Raw genomic sequence first — 25,219 nt, 5'->3', positions numbered from 1 at the left:
CCACAGCAAAGTTTGTTCTTGAAGAGCACAAATACAATGAACTCCATGCATGTGTTCGTTTTAATACAACCTATGATGACATAACCCACAACAACAGATTGACACACAAAAGCCTCAAACTCTAAATTATCAACTCCATTTCCATAACGAATCACAAATCAAATCACAAACAGAAGATAGTTAGCAATATCTTGTAAGGTCCTGTGTCTAAAGCGAAACACTTCACTGTCCCACTAATGTTTGCAGCTTGGTCTGCATGGAATGGATGTCACTGCAAATTCAGTCAAGATGCAAGTTAAATAAATAAATAAATACAGCTCCATGAGCGTTTTCACTCTGTATAATTTAACATCAGACACTTCAGTTGTTGCCAGCAGTGCAGCTCAGCACTGTACAGAAGTGTCACTGATGACTTAGTTTTCTGGACTTGAGCTAAAGGGAATACATATTTTAAATATTCAACAAATAGTATATGAAATGTATACAAATAGAGTTCACAGTAATTCATATTTGCAATTGGCATAAATGCCAAAACAGAGCGATGTTAAATAGATGTTTTTAAAACTAAGTGTTGAAGAATAAAGAACAGATGGCCATTTGTTAACTTCAATGTCAGGATTACCTGTACTTTACAGTAAAGAATTTGTAACATTTGCTTATAAAGCATTGATGACTTTGTTCCCTCTCTAACATAAAACACAATGATCCTGTGTTTTCTAAATACAACAGAAACTGCATTAAAATCTTAACTAGGAAGGTTGGTACAGTCCTAAAAGATCTCAAGAACGGCTGTACGATGACATGCTGCAGATATAAGTGAACAATAAATAACAGATACATTCAAAGCATCATGCAGAGTTACATATTCAAAACTCTGAAATATTTACAGTCAGAGACGTTACAAAAATAGTCTGATGACAAAGTGAAGAATCAAGGGTCCTTCATTGAAACTGCCAATGAATTCTCACAAATGGAAAGTGCAATGAACAGGCTAACAACAAGTACAAGTGTAGACACACACAGGTTTTTCTTTTCTAGCAGTTCCTGTTATTCAGCCCAGAAACCTCCGAGTTAATATATTTTTACTCTGGCATAAGAACACAGACGTACTACTTCAGTAGCACCACGATGGCGACTCTTCCATGAGTCCAAGCTCAACCTATAAAACAGATCTGTGCTTTACTAAATCTAGAACTTGGGTCCAGGTGTGGCGAAGATGTCCTCATAGGGAGCCCTCTGGTGCAGGTGGAGGGTCCGTTGTTTTGACAGGAACAGGAAGCAGAGGAATGTGTTAGCAGCCCAAGAGCGAGAGCCTCCTTCACAGAGTTCCTGCAGACTGAACGTGGAGTCACTGCTGCTCCGGCTCTGCTGCACACAAACACCACAATTTAATTTTCCAACATCGTCCCTAATCCTGCCCTGTCCCGCTCTTTAATTCCCTGTCCACTCTGACTATAGATTATTATCTGGCGTTCACTGTTAAACAGAGCAAGGACATCGGATAATATGGAGGTACGTAAGTGCTGAACATGCAGGCTTCACACAAACACTGCTGGGAATGTAAGATGGGGTAGTTGGTGCTACTGTGGTCCTGAACATTTATTTTTAGAGCCTTACTTTCAGAGCTTTCAGAAGGTTCTGTGCTCGCCTGGTTATCTTCCTTTCTTCAAAGTCCTGGCTGCCCAGCATAGACTGCAGGTTAGAGAAGCACCATATTTCAGTCAGCGATGCTGGGCACATCGCCAATGCAGCATGGGATATGAACACCTGCCATCTGTCAAGCGATGATAGATTGGAGCTCGCCTACTGTGCCACTGTTATTTTCACAGATAATCATCCATTATTAGTTCACTTTCACTCCAAAGATGAGGTCAGTAAGAAGTGGAAGCTGACAGAGAACACTTTCTGTTACTATTTGTAGCTGCTGTGTGTGTTCCCCTGTACCTGAGTGTGGAGGGAAGTTGACTGAGTGTCTTGCTCCACGTAAGATGGATGGACAAACATGGAGTCTTCTGATGGCAGTTCTGGATGAGTGAACTCTGACCTGCTTGCATCCTGACAGACACATAGAATAAACTAAGAATTAAACACGCATTAATAATAAAAGCTTCATTTTTTAAAATGTCCAAGGTAATGCTTACATGTGGGAGCTGTGAGGTATTCTCAAGCTGGTTGTCGTTCATGGGATCAAAGACTGTCAGCTCAGTGTTGTGGGTTATTTCTCGATCAGTTGTTGAATCTACGACACTGACGTTCTCTATGGTGAGAGCACTAAGATCTTTCTGACCTAAGACACAACAGGGCAAGAGGCAGGAGAATGCACAATACAACCAATAAGCAATACGTTACAAACAAGAAAAGCACTCAGAGAGTGCAATACTCCACCAAGGCTGCTCAGTTGTTGCATAATTTCTGACTGATAAGCTCCGATAAGATTGCAGTGGTGGATTTGTAGCAGGCTCACCATTGTGATTGTCAGCAGCCGGCTGATGCAGTGTTCACTTGTTGTCATAGTTACAATGACGCTGTGCCACTATCTCGCAATGATACAGAAATCTTTAGCAAATCCGTGGTTCCAGACTATTAGCTGCATCACTGCCAAAACCTAATTAGGTGATCTTTGTGTCATTTCTGATCTTCCCTGAAAATTTCATCCAAATCTGTTAGTCTGTGAGTAATGTTGTGCACAGACAGATTCACAGATTAACAGAAGGACACATGTATGGCGATCACCACATAACTCCACCGTGTTCCTTGGCAGACTAAAAATGAGATTATACTTAATAGAAATTCTAATTCGCTCACTTCATGAATAAGCTCTTACCTTCTTGTCCTTCCTGGCGCATCTCCTCAGCCTCCTCACTCACACTGTAAGATTTCACCTGGAAGACACTCTTGGCAAAAAGCTGCAAAAGAAAATGTGGCTCCACAATCGTAATGGTAATTTGGATTTCATACTCAATACTGATAGCTTCTAGTTTTCACTAGACAGTAACGTGTGAAAAAAACTTCAGAATGTCAGGTTTGTACCTCCTTCATCTGTGGAGCGATCACAGTGGAACACGGCTGTGCAAAGAGTTTGTCGGCGCCTCCGCTCTCCTTCCATTGCATGAGCTGCACAGTTGGTGGGGCCAAGTCCAAGGTAGTAAGCAGATCTGAATAGTCAGAAAGCTGTTCTTTCATATGTTTGTTGCTCAGTTCTTTGGTCTGGTCAACCACCAACTTGCGTTTCCTCTTCCCCCTCCTGTCCTCCAAGTTTGCTGAAGAGAAACAGCAGTTCATACGAGAGCTACTTTTTCGGAACACAGAGAACAGACGTTTGGGAGATGAAGGACATAATCTGAGTTTTGCTTACGAGTGACGGGAACGGGCTCAAGGGCAAAAGCCGCCTCCTCATTTGGAAGCAGGGTGGTCTCGCTTGGTGAAGAGGTATTAACATGCATGGGATCTCTTCTGTCAGCAACTGGAAAATATATGGAGTCTATTTTGAGTTTAAAAATGTCTCTGAATGCAAATGTACTCTCTCAATAAACACCAAATGAAAACACTATCCACTGGTGCTGCTGAGTCATCGAACAAAAACATGCCATTAAGCAGCTGTTCAAATGGAGGTAAAAAAAAGGATATATGTGACTAAAATACTGTCAGGATGAATTATCACCTTGTGGATCATTTTGTGCAGAGTTCTCTAGAGCATCATTCTGTGGCACATCAAGGATGAAGTCTGTGGGCTGAGAACCATCACTGGAGTTTGCTAAGAAGTCTACAGGGTAGATAAAATACAGAAGCATTAGTGGCTTTTGTTTTGGACAAAAAAAAGCAGAAAAAATATAACTTAAGCAATATGCGGAACGACTGATGACAGTTTTTGAATGTAACATAATGTTTCGGAATGATGAATGAGCCTATGAATAAGTGGAAGGAATAAGTGAGTGAATCCTGTTCTTATGGTAGTCATGCAGGCCAAGCTGCGTCTCAGAAGCTATTTATTCTATGCGTCCAATTCAGAGGCTGGATCTGTAAAAGAACACAGTTCATGAGCAAAGGTCACTACGAGGACTTGTGCGCATAGATAGATTTCTGCTTCCTTCCCATGTGAGACAGTCTTCTCTCACAGGGACCAAACCTAATGGTGCATTCGAGCAATCTCAGTCAACTTAGGAAGTCAAATATTTCACAGTCTATGACCAGGACAGAGCACTTAGAGTTCAGACAGGATAAAAACACCACTGGGAAACTGGGGCACATCCAGGATAGCTTCATCTGAGTTTATAGTATGAGCTGTGACATTTCACTGAAACGCCTAACAGATGATTGGAAAATAGCAGCAGGCTAATGGTAACTAAAGCATCCATTTAACTTTCACTTCAGTGTGTTGCCTTGAGACTCACAATAAATCCTGGTTTCTGCTAACAACAAACTACACCTGACTTCTATTACATCCATCCTACAGTGACACTTTCATCTGGATCGCTAAAATGACAAATCACCAATGATTAATGAGCAACTGAATGCAAATATCCGGTAAACCTGAAGGGTTCTTATAGTATTTCTTAAAATTAAAAACGTATAGGTGTCACCATAACACTTATGCCTGCTAATTATAATCAAGAGTTATAATTCGGGTACAACAAATGCTAATTTTGGATTATGCAAACACAGAAATGCAGGAACACAGAAATCAGGTGTGTTGCCTTAGTTAAAGTCACTGAGTTAAAATTTTCAGATTTTCCAAAGTAAGTACAAGTATGCAAACTTGACATTGATAGATTTTGTCCAGCAACCTACAAACCAATCCCTTTGGTTTAGTTCAAATGGAGGGTAATTAGTGTCCATTTATCTTCACAAAATCCTGATCAATGCACAAAGACTACCAAGCAGGTCACATCCTCTATCCTCATCCCCAAATGTGTCTGCCTCGAAGGTCGTGTCCAGCAGTGCGTTTGGGTTGCTTTGGGACCCTTTTCCTACCCATCAGAAGAAAGAAAAGGAGGGGAAAAAATCAAATTGTTAGTAATTATATATTCCAGGTCTTTGCTGAAAACCCTGCTGTAAAACATGGAGCTGATTATATTGTGCATATTTCTATTATCAACAAATTGTATTAAAAGATCCTAACAGAGAGAGCTCTATGGCACAGATGAACACTCCACACTAACAAAGCAAGTGGTAAAAACTAGCATTAAATGAAGATGTGCTACAACATGAAAACAATCTGGTTCTTACCAAAGTCTGCTATGCTGAGGAAGCCATTTCCAAAGTCCTCTTTCAGAGTGATATCCTCTGATCGGCTCTGGTTCAGTGAAAAGTGGTCCACAACATCTATGTCACTGGTGTCCCAGCATTAAGACAACGCAATGTGGACACAAACACAAGGCATATTCAGTAAGTTTAAATAATAGAAGATGACTGTAATGGAACAAAATGGTTTGCCTTGCTTCAGGAATTCAAAATACACAATTATATCCTATAACAGTAGTATGTTACAATATTTGCAATCGCAACAGATCAGCAGTCCTATGTTCCTGTTCATTTCATTCTACCCATCTACCTTTAAATTGCTATGTATGGGTGATATGTTTCAAAGGAAATCACAGTATAAATGACAGGTTTGGATTTGCTAGAGAGGAGAAGAAAACAGCACCTGGGGTGTGGCAGCTGGGAATCAAAAGCAGTGAAATCTTCCATCAAGGTAATGGCTTTTGTTGTGGCCTCGAGCCCATCCACCGGCAAATCTGTCTGTCCTGGTGCAAATAATACATGCAAGTAGTGGATTTAGAAGAAGAAAAGGTAGAAAAAGCAACCAATGATTTCACTAAAAAACTATTCTTTGGAACAAGATTAAAAAATATATATAATAAATCGTAGGTAGAGTGAGGTTACTTTCACAAATACAAAAAAGTCATGTTAGGTAGACATCAGTAAATGAAGTCTCGAGATCTAGCACATGTTGATCTCAGACATGTTAACTTCTTAACCTTCTAAGTGAGTGTGCTGAAGATTGTTTTAACTGCAGTAATGTATGTATGCACTCTGTCTATGTCCTGTGGGAGTGTTTAGTGTATTGTGATCATGCACTCAAGAGAAGTAATGAATACAATATTTTTTAATCTGGCTTCACAAAAAAAGTTGGTTCAATAATTATACCTATATCACCCCCTGATGGTCGTCAAAATTAAGGAGTGTTAACCAATATTTCCATTAAGTTTTCAGTCTATTAGGTAAAACTAGCTAAAATGAATTCAGTCTAATGCATCAGTTGCATAATAAATATTCCCTCCATGGATGGTTTTAATGTTAATTATTTGATAAAACTCTTTTAGTGAGCTGTTGATTCAACTGTGCTTATTGTTTGTGCTGCACCATAAACTGCAGTCTCTAAAGCAATCAAACAGTTAAATCAGTTCTTATTGATAGCAGCACTGAATATTATAACCTCCATGAAGATAGGATTGATTGCAGGACTGTTATAATGCATTTCTTTTAGCTTGAAGTGTAAACCAGCAACTTACTGCATGATAATTTGAATGCATGACAGAGACTCACTTTTGGCCACAATTACTCTGTCTTTTTCATCAGATCATGAGAAAAAAAAATATTTTCCTGCTGTGCAAACTGCAATAGTTTATTCAAGAATAGATGTCATAAAATAAACAAAACAGTTGCATGGAATTAAACTTCCTGTTATGTAGTCCATATTTTAAAATGTCATCCATTTTTCTTCGGTTAATGGATGCAGTTGTCATAATTATGTAGTCTCTACCTTGGTAGAGCCATAATGAATATTTCAGTCACTGTAATGTAACAACAGCCCTGTCAGAATCTGTCATGTCTTTATGTGTTACTGCTATGTCAAAAACTGTTGACAAAATAAACTGGATGTGTTACCTGGCCTGAATGCCACTTTAATTTTAACCAGGGCATCATTGCAGTCTGCAAGGAGATACTTGGCTTTTCTGGAGTAGATTCTGACCACACCAAGGAGCAGATGTCCAGACGTCCGTAAACCAATATTCATCTGCAAGAACCATTTGACACATTCAGATGTCAGACACAACTTGGATATATATCTGAGAAGCTTCTCATTTAACAAGGTCATAATCCAAGGAGCTTCAGTAAAACGCAAATGAACTTTTCTTTTATGCTGTTGAAGACTTCTGATCTCTCATCTAAGAGGCTTCTTTAATTCTTCAAAACTTAAGCTCCTATTATATGTTTTCATACAGCATGCTGCTTTAGCAATGCGTTTTGAAAAGCTGTACCTTTGGGGAAATGATTTCTCTGATGGTTGTTTCCAAGTTGCATTCAAACACATGTGCCTTAGTGAGCTTCCTTTCCCAGTGAGCTGCCAGCCAGATTTTGGCTAGAGGTCCCCTCTTGGACGTGAAGAGTTGCGTGTAGAACATCATGTCTGACAGTTAGCTCTGACCTGTGACCAACATTGCAGAGTTTGTTGAAACATATTCCAGTTGTCTGCTAAACACAGGAAAGCCATTTTCACTGACATTACAGAGCAGACAGAGGTATTGGAATGTTACAGCTAATTGAGCTTCCGGGGTCGCTATCAGCTAACGTTAGCAAGCTAGCTGTGTTAGCTAAAAGGTAAACAGACGTAACTACATTACGTTGGCGGAACCGTTTTTCAGACTTAAAAATAATGGCTTGGCAACTTTTACTACTATTCACAATTTCGGTAAAAACATAAATATTGTTATTTGAATTAATGCGACACAATACACTGCAAGTGCAACATTAGCAGAACAGCTTACCTGAACTTTGAACAAGGCGCGTTTTTGACATCAAAGAGCACTGCGAGGAGTTACCAAGCAACGACTCCCCCCCCCCCCCGCACAACGGTAACCAAGGTGATTAGCTGACAGACTTTACGATTTTTTGTACAGTTTATTAATATTAAACATGGATATAAAACAGCGGTAAAATGAATGAATTAAAAAATGACATTTTGTTTCGGTATATTCTTCAACAGAATTCGAATTGACCCTACAGATTTGCCAGATTGTACACATTTCCGCGGCCTTTGCCTTTAAATGGGCGAACAAAAATTTTGTTTGGGTTGCTGTTCCGTTTATCTTTATTTCAGTCAGGAGGCCGAGGCAGAGAAATGCGAGCCATTGTTTTTACTCCTTCGTGTATTGGCATACGCTGGGTTTACAGTGAGCTCATCAGGCGACTACAGAAGCGTTTAAAATACGCAGACCGATACCAAGATGGCCGCTTTCACGCTGACCTGGATTGAAAACAAACCACCAACTCGTTGGGGTAATTTTTTTTAAAATTACTTAATAGGCAAAGTATGCTTGCATTTATATGGTCAAAAGTAGCTTTAAGGAATATGTAAATATTATTCACAAACAAGGTAGGGCTTTGGGGCTTTTCATACTTTTATTGTTAGCTATGTGACAGAAATGCGCACTTAAGCAGATTGTTTTTCCATTTTAGGTGCATACCACCAACGATACCATATAATTTAGAATATTAGTTTAGAAAAATTGGGGCGAAAATACTGTGCGAGGTATAAAGGGGCAAGTGTAATATCAGGAATTTGGTTAAGACAAGTTGCAAGTTGTGCTGCTTAACTGCGCCATCAGCAGGTGCTCAGAGGAAGACTAACAAGAAGCTATTAGTGGCTTGTCAAAATTAAGAATACGAATTTGAATAAGCAGACATTATATTTTTAGTTTCAGTGCCACCGAGACTTCCCAAAGTCTACCTCAAATACTTGTACACATGGGGCTCCTCCTAGCCCCCGAACCTGCCTGGTATTAGCTCACGTTTTAGGTTTTTTTCAGCATCAATGTCTTTCTTTGGTAGTTACCAGTACAATCATGGCTGCATAACAAACATAAAGTACTAACAACGAATTCGGCGTACACAATTTCACAAATAAAGCGTCAAAACCTCATTGAAATCAATGGCAAGTGAAGGCTAAGCAATGTCTTTATTTAAGTGAAAACGTCAGGCTTTTAAGAAAACAAAATCCAGCAAAATCCAACACACTTGACTGAAAATGTCAGGCAAATCTCTGACAGTACCTCTACTGCTCAATTTGACGCGGACACTATTTTAAAACAGATGAAGGGAGTATTATCATGGTTAATCGGTGCAGTTCAAACTGCTGGAAAAATAGGTAGAGGTCGTTGTGTCTCTATTTTTCTAAGTTGAAGCGAAACAATATTCATAATCATGTAAAAAGAAAGAAAGATGTGTTTATTTATCCTCCAAATTTGTAATAAATTAACTTCAATGTTACTGAAGCCTCGAAATACATGTTTAACATAGTCATCAGTGGTTTGATGGACCCATAAATTCATTTCTACCAGCTTTACTTTAGCTGGGAATTTTGCCTCACATACAAACATCTTTTTTTTTCCTCCCAGGGAATCTTTACTAATTTATATGCTGTGGGGATCAGAGGAGAAACTGTAGAGATGAGATATTTACAAACCTATATGAAAAGTATGAGAGAACAGTTGCTCTATTTTTTTTCCTGACAACTGCTGAGTTGCAATAAAAAATAAGATTTTAAAATTTTTTTTATTTTTTTTTTGCAAGATACACTTTGGCACTAGAAGGTATGGCACATTTGTTTTCACCCAACCTAAAGCAATCAACAATAAATGCATCTTAATTGGTGAGCACTCATGTTTGCAGTTTTTCTCTCCAGAAAATGATTTAATTTTAATGCGATTTTTGCCATAATGAGCAGTAAAGTCCAGAGGGAAAAGGCAGAGGGAGCAGTAGAAGACAGTCATGCTTGGAGGATGGGGAAATCCTGTTAAAGGAAGGATAAGTGACTTATGAGGTGGCAGGTATGAGGCTGAATCTTTATCATCTGATAATCTAACTGCAGCAGATAATACAAAATCTATGGGATTCTGTTTTATGTTTTTGCATTTTTTAAGTTTTTCCAGAGACGTCACAAAATCTTTCTATATTTTATTTTGCCACTGAAAGCTATGTGAAATATGCGTTTGTTAGTGTCTCGTGCTGACAGTTCTGTTGGTATATGTATTATGTTGTTTGTCACTCAGAGCAGTTTATTTAAATAGACTTAACTGGATTCTAAAAAAGTTTTCCTGCATGAAATGGCATGAAAACCACGCTGATGATGATGGCATGCCCTGTGATATGCCCTGTTTTTAATACAGTATCACAGCACCAGACAAATAGGTAAATATTTTTGATTTGTAATGTTCCGTGCGCACAAAGCTATAATTAGGCAGCTTAGTTAGAACATACCGTATATGTAGGTGGACCACTGGCGTTTAGGGACTTTGAAGGTGTCATTTGTTTTGTGTTATTAGACCTCAGTTCAGGACAGTGTGGAAGTAGACAGACTATACTTGACTGACATCTCCTCTGTTAGCTTCATTGGGGTGAATAAAATTACAGTTTAATCAGTGTTGTTGGTGCTTTGAGTCTCCGACTTTAATGTAAATTGAGGTTTAATCAGCCAGAATAACTGAAAACCTCTGTGTGCATATTCAGGGACTTTTACAAAATTATTAAAATTGCTTTTAGGGCCAGCATGGAAGATTTTCTAACTTTTAATCAGTCAGTCTAAATATCCTTAGTGAAGGCTGATAGTTGTTCCACGTTTTCCTACTTGTGAGCACTAGAGGGCATCAAGTCACCAGGAAGAAACAACCTGAGCCACTGAATGAATCCGTTCCACTACTTATCCCTGTTACAAATGAAATGTAGAAGAGTAAGTGTTGGACAGTGAACACTCAGTCTAAAAATGCAGCAGCACGTATTGAGCTGCAATGTTTAAGTCTTGCTGATTTGTAAGACTGCACCTAACACTTGTTTTTATTACGATTCATCTTAAGATTCTTTTCTCAGTTTGTAGATTTTGTCATTTTTTGGTTTTTCAAATTTTAACAGAAATGTGACCTACTGCATCCTTTAAGACTTTGATTTTCTGTTGGCATCAGGTGTATGGTTGGGCTTTGAACCTTAATTTACTTCTGTAGTCATTGTAAATAACATACACTACAGTATATGTAACTGTATGCATGATATGTTGAGTTGTGAGTTGTTTGATAAATAATTTGACTCTATAACAACCACTTACACTTTGATTTATACAGGAGGGTGAAATCCTGACATCAGGGGCTACGTCAAGATGAACCTGCCAGGCAGTGACTTTGGACTTGTCAAAACAGAGGTAAGATGAAAAACCCAGAAAAGATCCACTAGTCTCTCTACTCTCTTATGCTTTCTCTGTCTTTCTCACATAAACACATACGTATGGAGGAAAAATGTCCTGATGACACCTTTGAGGCAACAGAATTAAACATGGCAAAATTGTGTTTTGCATTAGCTGGGTGCCTGGGGTGGTGTGGTTTCACTACAACAGTTTGTACGGCCAATCGTGATCGGGATTTCAACAGCAAGAAGCAGTTTTAGAGAGAGTTTAAGGTAAACTGAGGAGAAGAGAGTTGGCGAGGGAGAATAGGATTGTAAATAGAAAAATTACACGAGGATTAGAGTGTGTAAACTTCGCAGTAATTATTTCTGGAGTGGCTCTTGAATTGAAGCTTTTTTTTATATTTAGTTGCTTTGCAGGGTAAACTCCATCTGTGGTGACAAAACAGTGTAGTCAGTAAGACGTATAATCATGCTTACCAAAAAGTGCCATCTGTCCTACAAAAACAGATTACACTGATCAAAATCTAAGAATCTCACATGCAACAGTCACAGTAGTTGAAAAGGTAAATCATTGTTTACAGATTCGGTTTATGGGTTGCAGCTGCTGTAGGCACCCATCCAGGATTATTCTGCAGTCCCTCTAAATATTATGTGCCATATCAGGTTTTTTTTTTCCTTATGATTCCTCCTCTGGCTATAGCTCACTGCTTTCCTGTATTGGTTGTCGGTTAAAAGCGTATCCTCCAGACTTATTTTTTTAAACTGGGGTTAAAATAGATTACTTTGCATCTAAGTTGATCCTACATGCATATTTGCTTGTGTTCCCTGCTGGCATTGGAGTGTTAATTTATTATTCCATCTCACTTCTGCTCTGATAAAAGTAGATCACGTCAACAGATACATCATATATATACCAGTTGTTGTGCACAAATAATTAGATGGATGGACAGACTGATAATTGGTTTTCGGTTTGAAGTAGGAGACAATTTTCCAACCGTTTCCTCAAACTAAAGCTGTGTGAAATCCAGATTTCGGTCCAAAAACGTAATGTGTTGGAGGACAAGCCAAACTTTTGTGTATTTGGTCTTAGTATTTCATTTGCAGCATCTTCTCAAACATTCACGTTTAGCAAGCGAGAACAGATTAGTTTCAGCCTCAAGAAATTGTGCGTACCAACTGCAGAATTTTAAATGGAAACTGCATCAAAGTGCCTTCTCTAGTGTCAGTACACTCTTTGTAGAAAATTAGATTGCCAGCAATTTGAACCTGCTGTGCTCTCAAGTTAATTAACAATTTCCACAGCACTAGTCCCTCACAGGTAATTAAAAATTTGGAAAAAAATCAAGTCAGACATGAAATATGAGCTTCTTTTCAAAGGAAATAAGAGCCGTGGTAATACTTCCTGTGGTATAATCTGTTGCAGTATAATTCTATAGTGTCAAGTAATTTTGTATCTATAGTTTTGCTCCTATTTTACAGTCTTTTTATTTGTAGGATTTAATTAAGACTAAATAAAAGAATTTTAGTCCGTTTCAGCCCTGGCTCTCTAGATGACAACTTTCTGTTGCAGGAATACGAAAGACTAAAACAGTTACAGATATTTTCTTTTGTCTTTAGTAAATATGGCTGCACAGAAATTAGTTTTGATATAACAATTATATACATACAATATTTCTTTTCTTTATATGCACATGAAGCCACACAGCACAGTACCACATCAAAAAATAGGGGTCAACCGATATGTTTTTTCTGAGCCGATACTGGTTGTTGTACTGATACAATCAGCCGATACTGCTGATTGTAATGAAAGGAAACTGTTCATTGATATTTGGAAATGATATATATTTTCAGTAAAAATTTAAATCCTGGTGTCAGAATTTAGAAAAACACCAACTCCAAACACCTTTGCCTATGTTTTACATATGTTTAGGTGAAATAAATTTTATACCATTTCAGTGTTCATATCCTTGACTTATGACATAATACCAATCAGATAGTGCTGTGAGATGTTAACTACACAAAAAAGGCAACTGCATCATTTAAAATGGATTTATTTTATCCGAGATCATTTTCTTTTGTTATTAAAGTAAAAAAAAAATGAAGTGATAATCAGAAAAACTCAGTACTGGATCTGATAATCGGCTCGGACGATAATCGGTCGACCCCTAGAAAGGAGACGTAAATATAGCAAAGTGCAGTTTGTGTTTTTACAGAAAACTAATGTTGTTGCTGTGATTGATTGTGAAATAGCCAACTTAAATCCAAGGAGTAATGTATTTTACCCGTGGGTTGTTAAATGGATACCTGCTGTAAATTAACATTACTTGGCAGCAAATAAAGTGCAAGATTTAAAAACGCACATCATTCACATTTATTTTACGCTAATCAAAAGGATTCATTAACAATGTTTAAAACGTCAGTAAGAAAAGTCATTTTTTTAAGCCAACAAACTTCTGCTGTTCTGCTACTTTGGAAATACATATTTTTAAATCTTTACATCAATGATTTAAAAAATTCAGAATAGCACAAAAAGGTCTGAAATTACAGGTGACACTTTTGTTAGTAAGAATTTAATTTTGAGTGGAATCTCTCAAAATATTCATTTACCCAGATCTAAGTGACTTGAAATGGTTCCATCAAGTAAAATTTTTTATTTCTGTCTAAATGAATGTCGAAACATTTTATCTGGCGGTCTACAGTAGGAGAATGACTGCAGGTTACGTGGCACAGTACAGCCTCTTCAAGTAGATGTTCATTAAAGTGATACTCCACTTAAGTCTGCCTTTTGAGCATCAGATACTCGGCTCCTATAGGCATGAAGTAGCTGCTAAAAGATTGCTGTTTTTCTCCTACCAGAAAACAGCAGCTGTCAGTTTGATTATGTGTCTCTGTTATAATGGATCCCGATGGTGACAAGGACAAAACATCAATACAGACATTTGGACCTGCAGGGGGTGAACATGAGAACATTTTGAGTTGAGTACCACTTAACAAATAACACATCCTCATGTGATGAAACCCAAACAATATCTTCATCTTGTTTTGTAGTCCTTTGCAGTAATTAAATACCTTATGATGTGTATTTTGTTTTATTTGCACTGGTCAAATATTAAAGACGGTTTGTCCCCACACTGCACACAGAAGTACACGTTTGCATAATTAACCTTGAAGCCAGCCGGGGTTCTCCTGTCTCATTTTCTGCTCTGCCAGAATCCAGTTAAATTGCTGTACATGTAAATAAAGCAGGAAACAAGCTGACACAAATGCAGACATCAAGACATTACAAGTATAAATTTGTCTGGCAAATCTTCTCAGATGAAGTCTTAGGCAATTCGTAGTGAAAGAGTCATTTAAGTCTTTCAGGAGGGATGTCATCGGAGGTGAAACACACATTATAACTTGTGCATTCATTATCCCAGTAATGCCCAGTAATCTGTCATTCTGAGCATTTTTCCAGTCTTGTGGGGTTTATGAAAGCAGGACGTTGTAGCACTTAGAGAAAATCAGCCTGTGGCTTAGCTGAGAGCTGGCTAACTGTCACCTCCGTGTAGGTGGATCCAGTCAGGATGCAGGCAGTCCTTTGAGGCGTGGTCATATGACACAGCGACGCATTGTCAGTGCATTGCAGACACGATCCGTAGCCCTCCTGCTGTCCATTTGAGAAGCGTGTGGAGATGCTCACTTCCTTGTTGCGCTGCAAGGTGGATCCGAAGCGATCTTTAGGCTCCGACTGTGGACTTCCCCTGTAGATCATCTGTCGCAACATCGACGTGTCTCTGTATAAACACTCGCGAAAGTTGGGCTTGCACAGCAGGTAGACCATTGGGTTGTAGATGGTGGAGGACTTGGCGAACACGGCGGCCACGGCGAATGCAGCAGGAGGAACCTGTGTGGCGTCACTAAAAGCAGCCCACATGGCCAAGGCAGCGTATGGGGTCCAGGCACCCAGGAAGCCTATACATACTGCCACTGACAGCTGTGGAGGACATGAAATGCACACGATTAATTGAATTTCATAGTAGCAGCAAGCACAAATGGTGTGGGTAAAAATATCTAAAGCACCAATCGCTTATTCATGATCATACCCCCACAGATGGCTAAATACGCATGAGAAGATGGTACAAAGATAAGGATGTAATCAGCAAAGCATTTTTATAACCTTTGAATAATTTATTGTTTCATATCCTGCTTAAATATTGTCAACTGCAAAACCTGAAGTCAGTGGTGCTGAAGCGGCACAGTCACATCCTCTGACCTTGACAATGAGAGCGTGTGCGTTGGTGGTCTTGGTCTGCAGTGACACATGCTGCTGGACGGCCTGACGTGACCCCCGCACCGTCAGCAGAATGAAAGTGTAGGAGAGGAAGATGATGGTGCAGGGCAGCGCGTAGCAGAAGACGAAAAGACAGACGATGTAAGACAAAGCCGAAAGCTCGTGGTTGGGAGCCTGCCAGTCGATGCAGCAGGCTGTTCCGTAAGGTTCTGCACTGTAATGCCCCCACTGTGCCAAGGGCCCCACAGCAAAAACAGATGCGTAACACCACACTCCAACCACCAGGAGGCGGGCATGCGATGAGGAGAACTTGTTACCTGATAGCAGAGAAGATAGAAATAGTTGCTTTTCAGTCATTTTGGTCTTTTTTCCCCTCCTGCTGTCTGATAAAGTCTAGTGTTGACAACATCATGTTTTTTAATCCCCTCACCATGGTTAGGGATGCAGACTTTGAGGCAGCACACTAAGGAGAGGGCTGTGAGGTTTGTCAGGCTGCACAGACCAAACAGCACTCCGCACATGGCATAGAGCTGGCAGGTAATTTCTCCAAACAGCCACCTGTGCATACAGACAAGGAGTCAAAGAATGTAATGAAGACTGCAACTAATGATCAATTTAATCCTCAATCAATCTGCTGATTATTTTCTCAATTAACTAGCCTTTAGTTCCCAATTAATGTCAGCAGCTGCCAGTTAGTCAATTAGTTGTGCACCGTTACATGAATTTGATAAGAACGAAAAAGAGAGACAAAAGGAGTCTAAGATACCTGTGTGAAAAAGCTGACGGTATGGCCAGTGGAAACAGAGAGAGTGTCATCCCAAGGTCACTGATGGAGAGATTGATGATGAAGAACTCTGCTGGTTTCAAGGTTGATCGCTTGTGATATGCAACAAGTAGCAGAATGCAGTTTCCTAGGAGGGACAGGATACCTGCGAAAGAAAAGGACTGAGATAGGCTGGAGAAAAATGAACTCGGCTAAACATCAACACAGAAGAGACTTGACTTGTTGTGTGGACTCACAAAATATGCTGTAGAGCGAACCCATGAGGATGTCGTGCTCCTTGGAGATGGTGGAGGCAAACACAGCAGATGTGTCTGAAGCATTTCCCATCTAAAATGTTAACACAAGGGCCATTCCATTAGAAATCAATCGGTGTCTTCAACCTGACCCCCTCAGAATCAGCTGAATAAAAGTGCAATAATGTTAGTGTATTCAGTGAAGCCATGAAAGATTTTACTTTCATGCTGTGCTTACTATTTTCTGAGTTACAGGCTGTTGAAGTCATAGGCGTCAGTTTAGGGGGGAACGGTGGGGACGTGTCCCCCCCACTTTTTGTCAGGGGTCATTTTGTCTCCAACACATTCAAATTCTTCACATGTAAGCCGTTGTAACCCAGTTATTTTCAGTAGTATAGAAAATTCCGACGCTCCTGAACGCAGCATCCGCACTCGGCCGAGAGTTGCACAGACACGCAGCACACCTTCGTGAGGTTAAAAAAAACAAAAAAAAAAAAAACGCGCAGATGCTAAATTTGCGCCTGTGCCAAGTGGAAGCTCCGACCAGAGGCGTGCAGGGGCAAAATTTCGGCCCGGGAGAATTAGTACTATAGCGGCCCACAGACCCCTCTACCCGCATGTACCGATAGCTCAACAGTTTGAGCCTCCGCCTTTGGTGCGGTGGTTGTGAGTTTGAGCCCAGCTCGTGGCATTTTGCCGCCGTTCTTCGACATTTTCTCAAAGTGCTGTGGTCTCCGTCCCCCCCACTTTTAAAAACAAACTGACGCCCTTGGTTGAAGTTCATAGGGATGGGTTAAAGTTTTGTGCTTTAATTACCATTATTTTTTGTTTTTATCCCTCATAACATTATAAACAAAGGAGGTAGCCACGTGAAGTTTTCAGTGATGAAAGACACTCTGACCTCTTTTAAAAACTGCTACAAAAGGAATTTTATATTGACTCCAGGTGTCAAAATCTAATTTTTGTTGAACACGTTTTTTTTCTTTCTGAGCATCAACATCATGGGCAATATCATAGTTTCAATAGCAAACTGCACCAGTGTCTGTAGCATAGAATACTAAAATGGAGCATCATTACCATGGATGTGTTATCTGGTAATTCACTAGAGAAGGCTTTAAAAAGTAAATTTTTGGCAAACTTTCAGGAGTCCTATCACCATGTAGGATAGATGGTTGGTCAAAACAAGCCATGAAAGGTGTCTTTTTTTACATTTCGATAACAGCCCATTTTCTAGCTACGAGTCCTTTTGTGTCAAAACAGTTTCCTGCTATCATCAGTTTTTAGCAGAATTCAAATGTGTTTTTCAGCCCTAATACTTTAATGTGGCTATCTCCTGTACTAATAAAGTTATGAGGGCTCAAAAATGATAGAAGAAGCAAGGCAAATTAAAAGTGCAAAGTCCCCCCCCCCCCCCCATCCCCATGTACTTACAAGGCCTGTGGCAAAAAAAGGAATATTTACATAATATGAAAGTAAAACTTTGCGTAACTTTATTTAACACAATAACGCTATTGTACATACAGAAATCAGGATTCTGAGGGTGACATGCGGGAATTTTTTTCGGATTTGTTTGGTTTTGTATGAAGTGACTCAAAAGCACACAGAGTAGTCACATTTGAATAATGCTTGATTTTATAGAATTTATCGAAAATCAATTCTCTGCTCATGATGATGTTAGCTTGAATGGAAACACTGAGAACAGAGCAAATGTACAATTAAAGCAGCAAAAGCTACAGATGAGTAACAAAATAGCTCTGTCAAGCTGTGGGGAGGGTTTTGGGAGCTGAGTTGGGCCTCACTGGTTCCTTTTAGACTGAGGGTCACCGCAAATCAAGTTGTTTCGAGTCACATTTCTATTCTGATGGGAGTGGTCTCTACCTGAATAGTTTGCCGAGTATAAAAATGACACTGTTGCCTTTACAGTCACCCCAGATGCCCATACGACAGTTACTTCAATCATGCCTTAGTTAGCCGTGTCCTAAAAGATGCCCTGCTTTATCATCCGTTTTATTGTAAATGGCACCATTATTGACAAAACTGACATTATGCTGCATTGAAGGAGATGTAAAACTACCAACAGAGGCCAAAAACTCTTTAGAAGAATTCTTACTGAAGTAACAAATCAAAGGAAAAGGAATGCCATTTTCTCTTAAACTTCTGTGTACTCAGACTTCTTTTATCAATTGGATACGTTGCCCCCTGCTGGCTGTTAGAAAGAATGTAGGTTTAAGGAACTTTGACTTTAAGCCACATTGACTTTGCTTTTCAGACCTGGTGGCTACATCTATAGTTTATATATAGTCTACATGACATAGAGTATGCTGCACATTTGAGTCAGGATTTAAGCTTTCATGGTCCATGGTTTCATGGGTCAGTGGTTTTACAAATACATGTTATCGTCCTTGTGTGACAGTCACACTTTTGATCGTAACTCACGTGGAACATTGAAGTACTCCGTCTCATGTTTTAAACAGTATTACACAGTTAATGTTGAACTGAAATGTAGCTTTTAAAAAAGCAATATGTTTGAAATTGGAGAAAATCTGCCAGAATAATCACAGTTAGATGTTTTTCCACAAACTGCTTTCATCAAAACATCAATTGAGGAAATGCGTTTTGGAAGGTTGGTGTTGTATCTCTTCAGAAGAGTTACAGACTTGTAGCATTAATGCCAAGGTACAGTGAACATGGTAGCACAGCACATACTGAGACACTTTATACTGTTTTATGTTTGATTTGTCACCCGCCTGTATGCTCTCATTGCATGATCATTACTATTCCAATTTTGTATCTGATGCATTTAAAATGCCAGTTGTTGTCCGTAGCACAAGATCTCTTTTCTTACTGTCTTTGTTGCACAGTATCTCTAGCTTACAGGTGTAGAATCAGGTGTAGAATTATGTGAAACACTTCTTTTATAAAAGAAAGTAAATAATCCTCTGCAAAAGAAGAGGACTTGTTCATATTACATACAAAGCAGGATTGACAGACATAATCAGAACAACTGTGCCTTTCAGGATTTACAACAGCAGCTTGAAAGCAAAAGAACAAAACCATTAGATTAAAGGAAGATGTGTCCAGATTTGCTGGGGGGGAAAAATCACTGTGAAATTGGATTGTAAAAAGTTTTGTCCCCCAGACGACACATGCAAATGCATTCCAGATGCATGGAATGATAGAATAGATAACCTAATGAGCAGAGGTATGAGTGTGGTTATCCTGCCATGACAGAGCTGACAGGCTCTCAAGCATTTTGGAGAGCTAATAAATTAACCTAATACATTGTTACAAGAATCTTAATAGTCTCTTCTTGGCATCATTTGAAGCATGTCAGAGGCACTCGTGGTCCTCGTTGCGGGCCACACTCTGTTCAGTCAGTATGTTCTTGCCTATTTGCAAGCACGGTGATGATTGCTATTCAGAGCATCACTTTGCCCGATGTGGAGAATGAAAAATAAAATGGAAATCTGGGAGGGAAGCTCCCTTGCAGGGATGAATGTGGAGCAATACTTGGAGGGCTATTGGAGATGATACAGAGGCAACATTAACTCTCAAGGACTTAGGCAATCACACAGGATAAAGGATGAGGCTTCATTACTATGCAAGCCAGCGCAGCACTCAATGACGAAATGTCCAGTCAGTCTGAGTGGAGGAGATTCAGCAGAGTACATAGTTATGACCAGTTTTAGTGCCCCTCAGATCCAAGAACACTATTGTTCCTCATTCTGTTCTCAATAAAAAAAAGGGGTCATAATGGATTGATTTTTTAAGAGATTGTTCTGTGAAGGAAAACCATCTGCCTGTGTACAGTATGTAGCAATGACATATTTATATCGTCTAATTCTGATGTTTGTATCGGCATCTGATCCCCTAGCTCTCTTATTTCTGTCATAGTTATAATTTCATGATGCAGGCAGACAACATAGTCTGTAGGTGGATGTCTCCTGTTGGATAATTGTCCTAAACTCAACAGACAAATATCTGCACACTCAGATCTGGGGGAAAAAAAAGATGTTTTATCTCTCGCAAGCCCTTGGAGAGAAACTGTCACACCTGGAAGATTTAAAGCTTGCATTAATCAAAACAACTCTTGCACAGATTTTTTTGTGCAGATACTGCTCTCTCAGGTGTGCTGGTCTTTAAGCTCCAGCACCTCCACCAAGCCTGAGCGAGCAGCATGTCCCTTGATGTTTATAGCCCACGCTGCAGTTACCAGGCATCGGTTTGAATCAGCATTGCTTAATTTAACAAATGAACATGGTGAAGTGTCTGTCGTTAACAAGAACACAGAGACGGGGTTTTTGTGACACTAATATGAAGCTTGCCTCTAGAGATGAACACTTTGTCTGCTTGTGAAGGCATGTTAATCTAACCAGAGGAACAAAACCAACATGACCCTCAGCCATGCGAGTGTGAAAGTTAGAGGGAGGCGTCAGACAGGACCAGCGTAAGCTTAAGTAGCTGAACTCTGCCTTTGGTCTGCTGTGACAGATTGAGTATTTTGAGACTGACTGTGCTATAGCACCACTGTTATGTCTTTGAGCCTGTCTGAATAACTCTTCTGTTCAGCAGGGATTAATTTGACGTCTTTGATACAGGGACGGGGGCTTTGACCTCGAGATGATGGTAATGTGGGAAGTAGACCATGTATCGCCTGCTGACCTGACTGATGCCCCTCATTATTTCATTTTTGATGCACATTTGCATCCGTTCTTTTCCTGCCCTGACCCTGTGGAAACATGTAATTTAGTGAGCAAAAGATGTAACTATCTGCAAGTCGACCGCTGTTGTCAGTGTGACAAGTAAACTATAAGTTTACGACAAGTTGCACTGCTGCATGTCATCAATACTGTGAAATCTGCGATGGCGCCGAAACGAGGACTGTCACTCAAGGCCATTAAATGTCTGTCGTCTGCGGAGATGAGCAGCCATTTAGAGGCTGACAGGCATGTCAGCGAGTCCAAGTGCAACATCGAGGAGACCACATGTTCTCAAGCAGTGACAATGACAATGTCAGAGAACGTGATTTTATGAGATTGGCAGCCAGTATCAAACTTAGTTTAAATCTGACCTTTGGACATGATTCATTATGTTAAAACTCCTGTATCATTTTCATTGCCAAAGTAATGCTGGCAGCAGTATCAATGACTTCATCTTAGGGAAAACATCCTCCATTGCATTGTCATTGGGATGTTACATTTGCACGCAGCTTTCAGTGTTTCTGCCTTTTGACATTATGAATCATAGAATATTTGTGTTTTTAAATGTAACGTGTCACATTGTATCTTCTTTGCTTGGCTTGATTGACCGCCGCTGTCCCTTGAGCGTTTACATTGACTTCATTTGTGCATTTCAAGCCTGTTATATATTATTTATGCCCCAATGTGTTCAAGTCATTCTGGCAAGTAAATACTAGAAAGAAAAGTTGTCCAGTCTCTCGTTAGAGTGGATATAGAGTCTGTAAGATGTAGCTTTTTTGACCAAGCTTTGTGAAATATCCCAGTTTATAGCTTGTTTTTTGCAGTCAGATACAGATGTCCACATTAGCGCTCTTTCTAATGAGTGTTTTCATTATCAGTTAATGTGCCACTTATTTACACTATTAATCAATGCATTGTTTAATCTGTAAAATGTCAAACGGGGAAAATGCTTGTCAGAATTTCCCAGAGTCAAAAGTGACATTTAATTTCCTTCATAATAAATCTTAAAGTTAACTCAAAGCCAATAAATGTCGAGGATTTCTATTTGAAAAATGACCGAAGTTATTATGAAAACAGTTGCCTCACGATCAACTAATCATTGCAGCTCAAGGCCACATTTTTTATCCTTATTAATGCCATTAGTAGTTTTATCAGGCTTGTGCTTTGCTGCATTGTACACTATGTTAAAGCTACCCTTTATACAACATGCATGACAGGCAGTGTGCTGTGCAGTCCACCCCCAGAGGGCCTGGAAAGACCTTCGTGAGGCTTAAGTCCACTGCATTCATCTTCACTGTGTGGAACTGCCTTCTCATCTGAGAGTGACTGGCAGTGACAAGTAAATGCCATCACAGTACAATATTTACACAGTGTTTTCCGAGCATGACAGAGTGGTTGGAGGCAATTCCTTCAAGAATCACAGGGCACACATCTTATATAATGACTGTGGAGAATAATCACATGATGAAGATGACCAGCACTGAAGAATAGTAATCTAATCATGAAGCCATTATCAGCTATGTTTAGGTTTGTATTTTTGTCATGCACACTGCAAAACAGACTATCAGGGCTTCCTAGTCCTCGTTCAGGATTTTGCTGTTTTGGTTTTTTTACATGAGCTTGCAGCAAATTGTAATATGAATTTAATAGAGTTGTTGAAAATCTACAATAATTTGCCAAGTTCCACTATTTCCTTTAAAGCAGAGATGATGATTTGTGATTGCGGATGTATTTTTAAGACGGAGAGATGAGAGCAAAAAAACATAAAGATGCTGAGATAGTGGAGGATTGATCGTAGCTCAGTGTTGCCACAGAGCTGATTAAAGGAGAGGATTGATTCTCATTTAGTCCATTGTTAAAGAAACAATTTATCTCCAATGGTCTGATGCAAACAATGCAAGTATTTATCATTTGAAAAGACTTTAAGCTTAATTGAATCATCTTTCATACTTAAATGCTCAATAAAAAAATCTGAATGGCTTATATAATATGCAACTGAATACATCTGATGTTATTTAGGCTTTAAAATGCTTTTTCAAACAATGGGAAAAAAATACAGTTCTGCTACCTGAGTAAGCCATGCTATCAATCTGCCACAACTGCTTTATCTGAATGACACGAAGCGTATTACATAACCACAGTCTGATTTTGGAAAGCAAACATTTTTGTGCAAGTGATAAGTCGTGCCCCAAATAGCTGCTTTCATTAGTTATTTGCCTTTGGTCTTCAGTTGAAGGTCATTCACATTGTTAAATGCTCTTCTGTCCACCAGAAAGACCCCATAATCTGTCATCATAGCTGGTCTGTGTCTAAACACATTGATTTTCTGATGTGAGTGAGAACTCACAAACGAAAGAATCGTCAGTCACATATGTCTGCAGGCGGCAACAGCAACAACAGTCATGCATGCACACAAACATGTCCAGAAAAATAATGTCCAGCAAAGCAGCCTGAGATGAAGACGACAGGCTTCTTTGAAAACGGTCAGCATTGCGGCAACTTCAACTTGGACTAAAAGATAAAGAAAAGCACTCGTTTGTTACAGAGATGGATAATCGGAGGATCTCATCACTAATCCTGCCGGAGATCCCACAAGTCAGCTGTGAGGTCTCTGCCTTCATCTCATCAGCATCACACTGAGCACTATCCATTTTCAGGTCCTTGATATAGTATTTAAAACTTGACTGACTGCCCTTCAGTAAATTCCCATTTAATGCCAACAGATGGACTCCTATCAGAGGGAGAATTCTGGCAAAACTACTACACTTGCACTGAAAATTAAATTAGAGAAAGGTAGCTACAAAGCTTCCATATCTTGCTTCTGATTGAAAGCAACATTTGCAAAATTTGTGAGGTCAAACAAATGCGTCGTCATCAATGATCCCCCTTTTCATTATTACCTAATCTTTTTGTATTGCACTGGAAACAGACACCCCGCGGCCGTGCTGCTTACCTTCCAGGGAGGGATGGTTTGTCCTCAGTTAAACTCATGGAGGCCAGGTGGCGAGCAGGACACAGAGGAGAGGAGCTTGGCCAGCCACCGAGAGGAAGACAGAGAAAGAGGTAGGACGGAGGGAAGGAGTGTGAGGGGGAGAGAGAGTGAAGGAGAGAGAGTGAAAGGGGAAGCACTGGACCCGTTTCAGGCTCACAATGAAGAGTCCGGTTAAGGTATCCTCCTCCCGTTCAGTGACACACACCTACATGCAACTGGCCAGGTGGACACACACTCACTCAATCAGGCAGCAAGTGCACACATCATCACTGTGGACATGCAGTGAGCTCCACCAATGTAAAATGAAAAGCCCACAGTGGCGGCAGGCCGGAGAGAGAGAGGGGGGAGGAAAGGGAGATGGAAAGAGAGAGAGAGGGATCAGCATAATACTGGCAAGATCTGAGAGTCACTGATGACTTAAAGTACCACTCCCCACCCCATTTCCTTTATCCACTCTTACTACCAGTACTTTCCTGCTATACTTATCCCCTGCCCTTTTGATTCATTTTTACACTTTGGATTATTCCAATTCATTCCCATAATACGTGGGAATAAATCATGCATGTGAATCAAGCATGCAAGGTGAGTTTTTACAGTTTCTACTCGTACACAGATGCTCATTTCTGCATCTACACTATGAGCGCCAGCGTGTAAATATTTATGTAAGTGTTGGCAACACATACAAAACCCTTGATCAACAATTGTAAGGCTGCCAAGCAGAACCAGCAGGAGGAGAGAACTTAGTTTATAGGTGTAAATGCAACAGTCTTGATGCAGATTGTCATGCCATTTAACATTTGAGGGATTTTGGAAGAACTTTCCTCTTTTAATATAAAATATAGGATAGCTTTAAATAGAATATTAACATTTCAGGACGTGTTGCAATTTAGGCAAGAAAAAATGACAGGATATTAGACAGCTTTTGACTGTTTTATCATCTAACAGTTCAAAGTAAAGACATTAAACTGCCCCAACACTTTGTGATACTGATCAGGTCATACTTGTTGCTGCATAGAAATTACAATTTCATGCGTGATTTGTGACTTGAAAAGAGATTTCTTA

General features: G+C 39.7%; 2 protein-coding genes across 2 annotated transcripts; both read right to left on the bottom strand.

Moving 5' to 3' along the window:
* Window positions 1-42: 42 nt before the first annotated feature.
* Window positions 43-7,490, bottom strand: rad21l1 (RAD21 cohesin complex component like 1). The gene is made up of 11 exons (XM_022187318.2): window positions 7,263-7,490; window positions 6,889-7,018; window positions 5,645-5,744; window positions 5,227-5,330; window positions 3,356-3,463; window positions 3,031-3,260; window positions 2,825-2,906; window positions 2,142-2,287; window positions 1,945-2,055; window positions 1,618-1,692; window positions 43-1,368 (listed from the first exon to the last, which is right to left on the bottom strand). Exons 1-11 carry the CDS (start codon window positions 7,407-7,409, stop codon window positions 1,189-1,191), a joined length of 1,413 nt encoding a protein of 470 aa, XP_022043010.2. The 5' UTR covers window positions 7,410-7,490; the 3' UTR covers window positions 43-1,188.
* A 5,276-nt stretch (window positions 7,491-12,766) lies between these two features.
* opn7d (opsin 7, group member d) lies at window positions 12,767-24,552 on the bottom strand. The gene is made up of 6 exons (XM_022187803.2): window positions 24,119-24,552; window positions 16,469-16,559; window positions 16,215-16,377; window positions 15,879-16,006; window positions 15,431-15,765; window positions 12,767-15,151 (listed from the first exon to the last, which is right to left on the bottom strand). Exons 2-6 carry the CDS (start codon window positions 16,557-16,559, stop codon window positions 14,669-14,671), a joined length of 1,200 nt encoding a protein of 399 aa, XP_022043495.1. The 5' UTR covers window positions 24,119-24,552; the 3' UTR covers window positions 12,767-14,668.
* Window positions 24,553-25,219: the final 667 nt, after the last annotated feature.

The sequence above is a fragment of the Acanthochromis polyacanthus genome, chromosome 6, assembly GCF_021347895.1.
Source record: "Acanthochromis polyacanthus isolate Apoly-LR-REF ecotype Palm Island chromosome 6, KAUST_Apoly_ChrSc, whole genome shotgun sequence".
Taxonomy (NCBI): Eukaryota; Metazoa; Chordata; class Actinopteri; family Pomacentridae; genus Acanthochromis; species Acanthochromis polyacanthus.
The sequence above is the reverse complement of the archived record's forward strand: the minus strand, read 5'-3'. Positions and strand labels throughout refer to the sequence as shown.